At 41.4% G+C, this 13456-nt stretch overlaps 1 protein-coding gene across 25 annotated transcripts in view; it reads left to right on the top strand.

The window, feature by feature from the left end:
• The window catches only part of PRRC2C (proline rich coiled-coil 2C), a 59689-nt gene that overhangs the window by 19333 nt on the left and 26900 nt on the right, over positions 1–13456 (top strand). For 23 of the 25 annotated variants that reach the window (XM_026087672.1, XM_026087668.1, XM_026087677.1 and 20 more), the window contains 7 exons: positions 380–2743; positions 3966–4171; positions 4839–4993; positions 5431–5773; positions 6266–6351; positions 7221–7409; positions 10179–10430. In XM_026087672.1, the coding sequence (XP_025943457.1) occupies positions 380–2743; positions 3966–4171; positions 4839–4993; positions 5431–5773; positions 6266–6351; positions 7221–7409; positions 10179–10430 (3595 nt within the window). The remainder of the gene's footprint in view (positions 1–379; positions 2744–3965; positions 4172–4838; positions 4994–5430; positions 5774–6265; positions 6352–7220; positions 7410–10178; positions 10431–13456) is intronic. The other 2 variants (XM_026087671.1, XM_026087667.1) reach the window with 1 other exon arrangement.

Raw genomic sequence — 13456 nt, 5'->3', positions numbered from 1 at the left:
TGTTCACTTTGGGCGTTTGTTGCGTGATAAAAGGTCGGGAAGGCTACCTGTACATCTTAAAAGTACCTCAAAATTCTTTTCACTGTACTAAACTCTAGGTAATACTTGTGATATTAGCTTGCTAACTTGGGAGCTCCATTTGAAGTGGCTTTTAAAATAATAGGTTCCTAAAGCTAATTGTGCATATGACATTGAATTCATAAGCAGGGTAAAATAAAATGGATCTCTATGAATAGCAGCCACTGTGAATTTGATACCTGTTATTTCCTAGAGCAGACAGAAATCCTTCATATCAAAGGGAATAAAAGATTAATTTTAAGAATATTTATGAATAAAAGCTTTCCTCCTCCCTTCTCCAACATTCTTTATTGCTTCTTAGGACTGAGGCACACTTGGAGCAAGAACGAGTTGCTGTCCCTGCTGCTTATCCTGTAGAACACAACCAGTTGGACTCTCATCCAAAGACAGACTTTTTCAGAGAATCAGGAGAGGTGGAGGTACAAAAGTTCCCAAGCAGGCCTTCGGAAGATGTACAGCCTCTCCAAACTGACACACCTAGCCCTGCAGTTAATTTTGAAGGAGTTGATGAGAACGTTGCACGCAGCTCTCAGGAAGAATTGGTGCCTGTGGGGGAAAGTCACTCTTCTCTAAAGAGAAGCATTTCCCATGGTTCAAGTCACTCTCTAAAATCAGAAGACCAGAGGAATGAGACAGCAACGACTATCCCTAAATTAAATAACAGGCCTGTTGAGACAAAGGAGACAGTGGAGAGACTTGAGATTAAGCCAAAAAAAGAAACTTTGATTAGTAATAGAACATCAGAAGGACCAAAATCTGAAAAAACATTCAAACCTAAGTCTGAAACAAGATGGGGTCCTAGGCCTGGTTACAGCAGAAGAGAAGAAGGCAGTGATAGACCAGTAAGAAGATCTGGTCCTATTAAAAAACCTGTGCTTAGAGATATGAAAGAAGAGCGCGAACAACGAGAAGAACGTGAGCAGAGGAAGGAGAAAGAAGGAGAAAAAGCAGCTAGCGAAAAACCTGGCAAGTCTGAAAAAAGCGACAAAAAGGAAGCACCTCAAGTGCCACTGCCTCAGGCTGAGCCAGAAGTATCTGCCTCCAGCAGTGCTCCTCCAGCTAAGAAGATAACCCAGGATGCTGCTTCAATACCAGCAAGCCCAGAGAGCAGTCAGACTGAGATGGCAGCTAAAGCTCCAGTCCAGCCGCCCACACCTCCAGTGCAGCAGCAGCTCCCAGCTCCGCAGCCCACTGCTCCACAGCCGCCTCCTGCAGTGCTGCAGCAGCCACCTGCTCAGCCTGCAGCCCAGCAGCAGCCCCATGTTCAGCAGCCAGCTACCACAGCGAAGGAAGAGAAGCAGATAGAGAAGGTAGCTAGCAAGGAGGTTATAGAGAAACCACGCTTAGAAACCAGACCAGTAAAAAGAGAGCCTGGCTTACCCCCCAGAACATACTGGAAAGAAGCTAGGGATAGAGACTGGTTCCCAGATCAGGGATATAGAGGTAGAGGTCGCGGGGAATATTACTCTAGAGGTCGTAGCTACAGAGGTTCTTATGGAGGACGTGGCCGGGGCAGTAGAGGCCATAATAGAGAGTACCCACACTACAGAGATACTAAACCTAGATCAGACCATGTGCCTTCAGGGCCTGTTAGGCAAAGGGAAGAGAGTGAAACTCGTAGCGAGAGTTCTGATTTTGAAGTAATCCCAAAAAGGCGACGACAGCATGGTTCAGAAACAGATTCTGACAGTGAAGTTCATGAAAGTGCAAGTGACACTCTGCTGTCGGACAAAGACAGCCTAAGCAAAGGCAAGCACCCAAAGAGAGAGGAGAGGGCTGATGGCAAGAAGCCTCCAAAGCCCCTGACATTCAAACCTGAAAACAATATCAGAATAGACAATAGATCCCTAGAAAAAACATATATAAGAGAAGATGAGAATAAACCCAAACCAGGATTTCTTCCTAAAGGAGAGCCTTCTAGACGAGGCAGAGGGGGAATGTTTAGACGTGGTGGTAGGGATCCTGGTGGGCGTCCTCCACGTCCATCTACAATAAGGAGACCAGCCTACAGAGACAATCAGTGGAACCCTCCTAGGCAAACAGAGATCATTAAACCAGAAGATGGGGAACCTCCAAGAAGAAATGAACATTACGGTCCTATACCGGTTGATAAAAGACCTCAAAAATTTGAGAGGAAGTTTGATCCAGCTAGAGAAAGGCCACGAAGACAAAGGCCTGCTCGGCCTCCAAGGCAGGATAAGCCACCACGCTTCAGGCGCCTAAAAGAAAGAGAGGCCGCGTCAAAGATAAATGAGGCAGTAACTAGCTCATCAACAAGTGCTACAGTTAGTAATGCAGTTAATGAGCAGTCCAACACTGCACTGGATGTTTCAGGGAGTAAGACACCAGACTTATCCAACCAGAATTCTTCAGACCAGGCAAATGAAGAATGGGAAACAGCCTCAGAAAGCAGCGACTTCAATGAGAGGCGTGAGAGAGATGAGAAGAAAACAGCAGATGTAGCAGCACAGGTGGCTGTAAAAGCAGGAGAAAACACTGGAGCCCCAAAAAGGGAAATAGCCAAGAGAAGTTTCTCTAGTCAGCGGCCTGGAATAGACCGTCAAAACAGACGTGGCAACAATGGGCCAGCTAAACCAGGGAGGAACTTCTCAGGGCCTAGGAGTGAAAGGCGGAGTGGTCCTCCACCCAGAAGTGGAAAAAGAGGGTGAGTGCCAGCTTCTCTTGGGAAGCACATATGGCCGTGGACTTACGCTGTAGTCCTCCTGTGGTTCAGAATCATTACTAGTCATTTTAGATTTGCAATAATTGGTAGAAAGAGTAAGACATAGTCAGAAATACATGCACCTGTGGCTATGTACTTCATATTTTTTCTGTCTCTATATGGAAATGCTTGGAAAATAGAGGTAAGAGCAGAGCTTTCTTATGTGTATGCACTCTGTTAAAAGAGCCTAATAAAAAGAATTGCAGTGCTATTTCTCGGAATCGAACATGTTTCTCAAGATTTGGATGCCAGCTGAAATGTAAATGTGAGCAGACTGTAAGCAGTTTTGCAGTCTAATACGTAGATTGCTGCATTGCATTTGGCTTGTTGTATCCTTAAATCAGTCATCTAAGATACTGAAGCATGTTGAGAAGTGCTCACCACTGAGAATAAAGCTTTTGTTTTTCTATATGCTGAATTTGATTTAAACTTGATAATCATCTGACATTACTGTTTGCCCACTGTTTTGTAGCCACAGTGTATAGTTTTATAGTTGGGAGGTACCCTGTACTTCAGAGTCTTGTGCTGTAGGTTGCTGTATTCCAAGGTAGGGTTTTGCCCAGACTTAAACTTGTGATCAGTGCTCTAAACTCTGAATTAAAAATATGAAGACTTTCTTTGCATATTCACTTAAATGTGACCTGGAAGCGCTGTTAAGCAAAAGTTGGATTTTCCAGTTTCCACAGCAAAGTCAGAATTCTGCAAATCTCTGACTTTGTCAATGGCTTCAGATAGCTTTTTGCAAGTGAGCTTATGAAGCAACTGTATTGTACCATGCATATATTTGCTCATATTGCATATTGAAAACTTCTGTTTTTGTGGGGGGGTTGTTTGTTTGTCTCGCGCTGAAGGGTTTACTGGAGTTCTGACCTGCATATTTGTTGGGTTTTGGTCTCTGTGTAGACTGACTTGGAGTTGACATTAAAATTATACACCTTTTTTGTGTTTCTTTTTGGCGGCAGGACATTGGATGTGTCCCCAAAATAGCTTTGCTGTTAAACTTTTGCTCATTGAGGACCTGAAAGTAAAATTCTGGATGTCTTCGAAGCTGCACAATAGACAGTAGCCCTATATTGTGAAGTGCTTTAGGCTGTTAGCCTGCCTGACTTTGTATGATCTGTCACTGGTTATCAATTTTCTGTTTAATTTTTTTTTTCTAATACAGACCATTTGAAGACCAGACAGCAAGTATGCCTGGTATTGATCCCACCAACAGCAATTCCTTGCATCAGGAAGAAGGTGTTACTGCTGCAGGACAAAAAAGCACCAAGGATGCCAGTGGCAAAAAGAGAGAGGAGCCCAAGGCTGGTCCAAAGAAGCCTAAGGAAAAAGTGGATGCCTTGTCTCAGTTTGATCTTAACAACTATGCAAGTATGTATTGATAACGTCTAATTATAACAAGAATTTGTAAATCCTACTAGCTTTGCTCCATACAGAGCTAGATGTTTGAAAACTTTTGAAGAAAGGTGATTTTCAAAAAATAAGCAACACACACAGAAAAATCCCATACTGTTATTGCTACCTTGGTCATATCTAATTAACAACATGTATCCCTCTAAAAGATGACATATATCACTGTATTTTTTTATGTATAGATGGGAACAATTTTCTTCTACCGTCTGTTCTGAACTCTGACATTCAGACCATTTTCTTCCACCTGGTCTCTGATAATTTGCTTAACCTTCATAAGCAAAGACAGTGGATATCACTGATAAACTTCCAGCTGGTATTCAGGAAGAGTTTTCATTAAAGACACATTGTTTTGAAGCAGTTTTAGCTCTTATTTCTTGGAGAGTCTGGTACAGAAACCTTCAAATTGCCAGTCCTTTAAAAAATAAAGTCCCTCTCTTGATGCTCACCAGCAATGATCGTAGCCCACAGAAGCCTAGCCATAATCGGGGCCACCATCTGTAGTTGGCTGTTGGGAAATTGCTACTACTCTAAAGCAGTTTTTGACTTGGTGTATTTTATTCCATGCTGCATCTGAAGCTGTTAAAGCAGTAGAGAAGGACCATCTGTACCTTTCCTTTTTCTATAGGTGTTGTGATTATTGATGATCACCCTGAAGTGACAGTAGTTGAAGACTCCCAATCTAACTTGAATGATGATGGTTTTACTGAAGTGGTGTCTAAGAAGCAACAAAAACGCTTGCAAGATGAAGAGCGCAGAAAGAAGGAGGAACAAACAGTGCAGGTACAAGACACAGCATTTATAATGGCAAAAAGCTTCTTGCAATACTGGGGATATTGTGAAGTTGCAGAGTCTGTGTTTTCACCTTTTAAATACATCTAGTTAGTTGTAGTATTTTAAGTTGTTCAGAATTAGTAAGTTAAATTAATTTTCCCTTAGACAATTTAGGATCTGTGCTCCTTGTTTGGTCATTATCAGGTAGGTGGGACTGGCAAACTTGAAATACAGTTTTTTATACTGTTAAAAAGACTTATGCTATTGCTTGTGTATCAGTTAATTCTAAGGGGAAAACAGATGAGAAATAACTTGTGGTTAAATACACCATGAAAAATACTCTCTTTAAAGAAGGCTTAACCAGTTTGATTTCTGCTGTTGTACAGTGCAATTGGTCATCCATGCGGGCCATCAGCTTTAATAATAAAATTGACTTCTGCTTACAGGTTTGGACCAAAAAAGGATCAAGTGAAAAAGGACGAGGTCAGAATTCCAAGCTCCCACCCAGATTTGCCAAAAAGCAGCAGCAACAGGCAGCAGCTGCGGCTGCGCAGCAGGCACAAGCTCAAGCTCAGGCACAGGCACAGCCGCAGTGTGCGACCCAGACTCTGGGTCAGCCACAGGCTTCTGTTCAGCCTCAAACCCAGGCTGCGGGAGGGACAGCCAGCACTGAATACACAGTATCTGGCAAAGTTCTGCAGAACACCCAGGCTCACAATGGTCTAGGAACTGAATTATGGGAAAACAAGGTGCCTTCTACAGCAGTTCTAAATGACATCTCCAAAAAATGTAAGTGGCATCTTTTGGATTTCATGGGGGAGAGAGGGACTAGCAATGTTTTTAGTGAATGATGATTGCCGGCTCTCTTTACTGATGTCTCATTTGCCCCTGCAAATGTAGTCCTCTTGCTGCACAGGGAGTAGAGGGCAGCCTCCCCAAATGCAGGACCGTAACCTGTGCAGACTCCTGAAAGGAGATGTTTGTAATACAAGATATTACTCAGTGTTTTATGTTGTTATATTCTTTGTTCAAAATGAATAAGCAGCTATCGCTCCCTTCAAAGTCTGTGCTGTTTTGTCAGACTTGTTTGTTTCCAAACGTGATGGGTCACCCCACTTTAAAACAGCTAAATAAGAAGCATATTGTTAAGTGCTGAATAGGTTAAGAATTTCTCAACTGCCCCCATTAAATAAGGCATCTCTCAGATTTAATTTTTTTCAGCCAATCCATAACTTTAGTTGAACATATTAACCAATTCAGCTCTGTTTTCTTAATTGCCAGTGGGACCCATTAGTCCACCTCAGCCACCTTCAGTCAGTGCTTGGAACAAGCCTTTGACATCTTTTGGTTCAGCTACATCTCCAGAGGTAAGAACAAAGAGAAGAAGAGTAGCTGTATGTGAAGCTTACTCAAAGTATACCTGACTGGGTTTGGGTACAGGTTATCTAGATATTCGTTCTGTGCACATGCTTCAACTAGAGTGTGTAGAATTCCATGGAGCTGGGAGATGGTACAGAAAGCGCACCGGACAGAGACATCTACTGGAACAGTACTAGTAATTAAGGTTGTTTCTTAATTCAGTGCAGTGATTGGATCATTAACTTAGCTAATGCTTTTATGACTCTAAAATCGGGAAAGCTGTCTTCTTTGTTAGTAAGATCTTTCACAGATTCTACTGATAGCTGCTATTCAATATATTTTAATTTAAAATATTGTTTAGTTTGCATGTGAACACACCAGTCACTAATGTACACAGAAAACAGGATGTCTCCAGGGAACTAAAAGTTTTTTTTGTCTGTGATTAAAGCGGAGATGGTAAAAGCAAACAGATGCTGTCTAACCTATTTTATCTCCTGTTGTTTCTCTTGAATTGAACATTAATTTTGAAGCTTCAGGAGAATACTGTCAATCTGAATCTGGGCACCTGGATATTGTGCTTGTCCTTTTCCCTTTCTCTACCAGTTCTTGTTCTTGATCTTATTTATGTATTTTTTCACTACTTTTTTTTTTTGAGCTTGTATAAACAGTAGGAGGTTGAGGGGCTTGGGGATGTACATTCAGATATTGTTTACTCCTCTTGCAAATCTGTTGTGGTCACAAACATTGCTTTTACTGACAGGAGCTAGAAGTACACTTGTGTTTTTAAGCTGAGCATATTTGATGCACTGTTCTGAACCAGGGGCAAAATACTGATTTAGAAGTCTTTTTGAAATGTAAATGTTTACCTTTTAACTAGGGAACAAAGCCTGGACAGGAAGGTGGAGTTGAGCTTGGTATAGAAACTATTCAGTTTGGAGCCCCAGCTTCCAGTGGCAGTGACAATGAAGTTGGCCCTGTGCTTTCTGAGAAGTCTGCTGACAAACTACCGGAACCAAAAGAGCAGAGACAGAAACAGCCTCGGGCTGGACCCATCAAAGCACAAAAGGTAACTTTTTCTTCAGTACAAACTTATAAACTAAATAGCAAAGAGGTTCAGGCAAAAAAGAGATTACGGATTATTTGTTTAATAATGAAATAGGATATTCGTTCAGTTAGGACTGAACCTATAAAAATCATGTTCTGCTTATATGCTTCCTAAAACGATCAACAAGTGATTCTTGGAGAGAAGATGGGGGGATTCATTTGAGGAAGTAGATGTAAGTAAATAGCATCCCAGCCCAGCAGAGTTTGTCCATTGATTCTGTGTTTGGAGCAAGGGGATGTGACTTGGGCAGGGAAGGGATGTGGATTGCCAAAGCTGTTCTGGGTTAGTATGGAAGTGGTTAGAGTGTGGGGTTTTTTGTGCTTACTCCATTCAGGCTTTCAGAACTGTCTTGAAGCAGGCACTCCCACTTCTGTCCTGGCTATATCTCCAGCTTTGACTCCTAGCATCTCAAAAAAAACCAAAAAACAAAACATGGTGCCCTGCTTAGTTTTGTAGCTGGATTACCAAGCTGAGTAGTACATCAGGCTGCAGGAAAAGAAGTGTTTAGGGGAAAGGGAGAAATGTTAGAGTCACTGATTTGAAGTCTCAAATGCACAGGTGTCTACATAATTAATTTTTTTTGTAACTAATCTGGGAAGACTGAATAAGTAACCAAACTTAACCTCAATTTAAAAATGTGCATCACTTGCCATCTAGAGATTTAGCTGCTCCAGTTGATCATCTCCTCTTTGGCTTTCCATTGTGACCACTCAGAAGGAGAGATCTTTTCTCCTCCTGTCATTTAATTTACACCTGCAGTGGTCTTTCATATTAATGAAAGTTACATTCCTGTTACCTTCACTTCCAGTGCATATTCATCTGTGCATCACTAGCCCTCAGCACCAGCTTCTTACTCCCAGAAAGAGAAAATTATGGCAGATAAATTTGGCCTGGTGACTTACTGAGCCAGCTGTTTCAGTCTCTGTGGGTGTCTGAGACTTGGCAGTGGTGATGATGTAAATAAAGCTCTTTTGGCTTTTTAGAAGACCAGGTGTGTTTTTTTCCTTCTCCAGAAAAGTGGAAATCTGAAAGTGTAGTCACATGCAGAGTGAATTTAATTCTGCTACATGAGGTGCTCATTAGATATCCTGCAGTTGGTGGGTTTTATTGCAAAATATAAAACCCTTATAGCAGGGAAATACTTCATGGTTAATCCTGCTGCTGAAGTGTAGTAACCCAGCACATTCAAAAACCTTCTCGGACTTACTGGTAGCATGCCTAAAGGTGCATGCATCAAATCACTGAAAGGTACTGAACTCCAAAATAAGGTTGTCTACTTTACAGTGTCTAGAAAGCTGCTTTTTTCCTGCTTGTTTCTGATATTACAGCTATCCAGGCTCCTGTAGATTTTGCTGAAAGACAAATGTACAACTGTATGGTAAATTCTAATGGGGGGGGAGGAATTTGGGGGCTGGAGTTCACTGGAAGTTTACCTTTGGGGGGGGGGGCTTTTACAAATGAGAGGGCTGTAATCCTTTAGCTCTCTTAGTGACAACAAACACAGTTACTTTCCCCCACCTCCTTCATGGTGATATTGTTTGCTATGAAGCTTAAGTATGAATTTATGTTCAGGACTGGAAGTTGGTATTGTTGAACTGATTTGGGCAATGCAAGAGAACCGTACACGAAACAGCAGTTTATCTTTTCAGGTGTGACTCTAAGGTGTCTGGAAGGACTTCTCTTTCTGTAAACTGGTGGGGGGAAAAATATTTGGGGTGAGGTGGGTTGTGGGGTGGTTTCTGATGATCCTGGTCATGGCATTGCAGAGCTTAGGTATCCCCTTTTACAAGTGCTTTCTCCCTCCCCTCTGAAAGCATTCTGCAGTCTACATTGGCCTCCTGAGGGTAGCAAAAACTGTTAGGAAACTCCACCCTCCCCAAGCCCAGAGGTATTGTATGGGAAAGGGTCTTCATCTACTCCTGAGATAGCTGGTCTGTGTGTGTGGAGACAACACCAGCAGCTTCTGCAGAGCTTCTCTCTTTCCACTAATGAAGCTTAAGCAATAGGACTGTGAGGACTGCCTTTAATGAGTTTTTGTGCTGCTCTGTGGTTAAATGGGCTGAGTGGTCTCAGGTGGAAAGGATATGACTGCTTAGACAGCACAGCATTCAGGTTACTTGAGGCCTTTCACTCTGCTTTAGTTCAGCTGCACAAACAGAAGCTACTAAATTACAGCAGCTATTCCAGCCATTGTTTCTGCAAAATAAGGCAACACTTGCATACTTGGGTTTTTTTTCTGGATATACCTTTAGTGCTCAACCCCTAGGGAAAAATGCTGCCAACATCCATATGTCCAGATATCTTCAGATGAAGGCAGTCTTCTGTTTTCTAGGGCCATGTAAAATCCGGATTCTCTGAAAATTAAAGTAGCCTTTATGTACCTGAAGTCTTGTGGCTTGTTTACTTTTTTCATGCTTTCTTGTAAGGAGAGTCAAAATGGTTTTCTTCTGTAGATTTTAACTAATGTGATTTTAGTTGAACTCTGCCACTTCGCATATAGCACATACTGCTTGAAAACACAATGCTTTAGATTCCTAATGTTCAAAATGGGTGCATTTCACATTCTTGTTGCTAACTTAGTCTCAGATGATCTATATGTTGAAAAAGAAAATGCTTACCTACTAGGAAAACTTTACTAAATTTAAACAGTTATTCTAAGAATGTTAGAATAATTCTTATGGGATAGGACATGGGGGGGAAGACCTAACTGACAAGTTAACACTAACTTAGCTTCCAGACTTGAGTCCAGTAGAAAACAAAGAGTATAAACCTGGTCCTATTGGGAAAGAGCGTTCTTTAAAGAACAGGAAGGTGAAGGATGCCCAACAGGGAGAGCCGGAGGGACAGGAGAAGCCATCTCCCACCTCTGTCAGAAGTCCAGAACCTGTCACTACAAAGGAGACCAAAGCAGCAAGTGAACTTAGTACGGAAATAGGAACGATGATATCTGTGTCTGCTCCAGAGTTCGGAACAAACACAAAGGTAAGAAAAACATGGAAAAAATACTGACCACTGTATTTAAATATGATTACAATGATCTAATGGTCACTGAATTGACATTTGGTTGCCTGCTGGTGGTAGTCATCTGGACGGCAGAGCCCACTGAGTTGAAATGTATGGACACTGCTTGAATTCAGCAGTTTTCTGGAAGCGGTATGGAGACATGCAGTACATCATACTTCTGCGCAGAAGTCAGCTTGGAAGGTTTTAAACTATTCTGTTGTCTTTAGAATGTGAGAACTGTCCAGAGCTTTAACTTGCCTGTGAAGAGTGGTACTGGAGCCTGGTGTAGGCAGATTCTCTAAACTTGGGTCTTGAACATGTTTGCAATGTGCAAGAGAAACGCTTGACTTTCAGCAGGTATCTGCAGTCTTGTAACCTGCCCGAGGATAATTTGAGTGGCTGGATGACCCGAAGCTGCGAGTTAATGCTGCTCTGTGGGGAAGAAAAGACATCTCTAAACTAGTAATATGCTAAAGCATAAAGGCTCTTTTGGTCTCTCTAAGGGGTTAATATGTCAGCTTCTGATGGCTTGGGTATTGTCAGGATATTCCCTTGCAGAACTGCATCAGGATGTTCAGGACTCATCGTAGTTGCCTGTGTGGAACTCCCCTGGCTTCTCTGTAGGTATAACTGTGCTTAACAGGTAGACTGTGACTTGCTGTCAGGATTCATCATTCTCCAAATCCATTCTTAGCTGTGTTGCACTGATAGCACAGAAAGGCTGAAAAACATCTACTCCTTTGTCTGATGACCTGTGTGAGGACTGGCACATGGAATATAAAACAGCCCTTGCTGCTGGTAGCTGTGCTTCTTGAGCAAGAACTCGGACACAGGCTTTGTTATCTCTCAACTGTGAAGAAACCACAGTTTGAGTAGCTACTAGTTACCTGCATTGGTGATGGCAAAAGGCTTCTTGTGCACTTGCAGAGCAGTTTTATGAGTTTGGACTCAAGTTTGTTGTGTGCTATCTCAGTCTACTGTTTCCTAGTCTTAAGCAGAAATCTTCTGACCCCATTTAGGAAAACCATTGCTCTGTAAAACAGTAGTATTAATAGTTGAAGAATCTGAAATGCAGATGACTCACAGTTTGGTTTTCTCTCCCAGTTTAAAAAAAAAACCAAAAAACCAGAGTCTTAGCAGCATTTGCAAAGGTGTTCTGCAAGCAGAAGATGTTATCTCTTGAAATTTCATTCCAGGGCAAGAACTGTTAAGAAGGATGTTTGTGTCCCACCAGCTAGCTGCAATATTCATTATTTTGAGTCGAAAGGCAAATACATATGGAAACTCAGATTTTGCGTCCTTCTTCACAGTTTCAATCTACTAAGTAGGTGTGAATGGTCTATGTTGATATCGGAACAGGATTAAGTGCACTTACTCTATGTAAAGTGCAAGGTACAGACCCAGAAACACTAACTTACTCAATTACTTGGTGAGGAGGCTGTTTGTGTATATGCTATGTGCTTTCTCGCCATTTTCCAAGCTCCTATGACAGGAGCCATTAACGGTGGCCTGTTTAAGGTATGGAGAAGGGGACTCCACTTCAACTTTTTCGAAGACGCCTACAGAATAGGAAATGTATCTTGGTTGACTGCTCCAGGCTAAGGCCCTAGTGAGTAGCTCTACTAAGTAAATCGGCATCGTTTCCTCTCTATAATCATAGTACAAAAATATGGGGTATCTTCAAAAGGGTTTTGGGTCTTTCTGCATCTTTCTGGTTTCTTAATTAAAAATGGGCTGTGAAGAGTCTTTGAAGTATTGCAGTATGGAAGCATCAAGTTACTTCATTCTGGAAGGGAGACCAGAATGAAAGGAAGCTTTCCGGCTTGCGCTGGATATGAAAATTCCCAACAATCCCCTTATGTTAAGTGGGTGCTAATAGAAGCATTTAATATAGATCTAAAACTCCTATCTCAGCAGTTCCCATTTTGTTTTTGAATTCCTTTGTTACGAGTAGTTCCCCAGGCATCAGTACCTTTTCTAGAAAAGGAGTGGTTTATTTTTAATTCTGTGAAAGCTGAACAACAACCTGCAGGTTTTTCAGGAAAGAGAAACTTCATCTAGACTTTGCGGGGGAAAAAGGACAGTCTTGCTGCTGTAAAGTGGCCTTTAAAATAGCTTCAAATACTACTCTAGTCTTGGAGTTCCTATACTGATTTGTTTTGCAGACACTTTTTCTTGTCTTTGTAGTGTAGTGTTTTCTTTGCTAATTAATGAGAGAAGTGACATCATCTTTAATCTGTTGTTTGAATGTCAGGTAGTGTTAAAGTTTTGGCAAACCTAAATGATTTCTCTTTGGACACTTTAACATCCCTCTTGGAAACTACTGCTCAGCTTTCGGGAAGAGACTCTTCCTACTTCTGAATAAAAAGATTGAAACCATCATGGTTTAGTATATTTGGTGACTTAACTGTTTGTAACAGTCAAGCCTACTGTCTTCCTTCAGAAGCAGAAGCTTTGTAAGAATCCCCCATCCATCCCAAAACAAAACCTCTTTAATAAGAACACATGCATTTAATTATGCAAGACAGTTTTACCTTAAACTGTATAAATTAAAATGACTTTATACTGATGAGGTGTTTAAATTGGGAATATAAAGATGGTCCTCTGAAGCAATTGCAGCTGTTTCTCTTGGGTTTTGTGGTGTTTTTGGAGTAAAAGCAATTTGTTGTGCAAGTCTCTGAATCAGGTATGACTTTTTTTTTTTTTTTTTTGCCTTTTAATCCAATCTATCTCACCATTTCCAAATAGTCTTGAAGCTTTTAAATCACAGGTATGATCAATACCTGGCTGTGAACATTGCAATGAAATATATGCATATGTAGTTGATAGAAGCCGCATCTTTCAGAGATGATGTCCAAGAGACCACAAGTTGTAGTTGAGAGTTAATTTTCTGAGATGGTTCAGCATCTGACAAGCTCTCTGGTTTGGATGTTTTTTGTAAACCAGGAACAAATCAAGCACTCATTGAAAGAATCATTTATAGTCCCCTGTTCCCTTATAGCAGT

The sequence above is a fragment of the Apteryx rowi genome, unplaced genomic scaffold (genome assembly GCF_003343035.1).
Source record: "Apteryx rowi isolate R43461 unplaced genomic scaffold, aptRow1 scaffold_729, whole genome shotgun sequence".
In the NCBI taxonomy this organism is placed as follows: Eukaryota; Metazoa; Chordata; class Aves; order Apterygiformes; family Apterygidae; genus Apteryx; species Apteryx rowi.
This window is presented reverse-complemented; position numbering and strand designations above follow the sequence as displayed.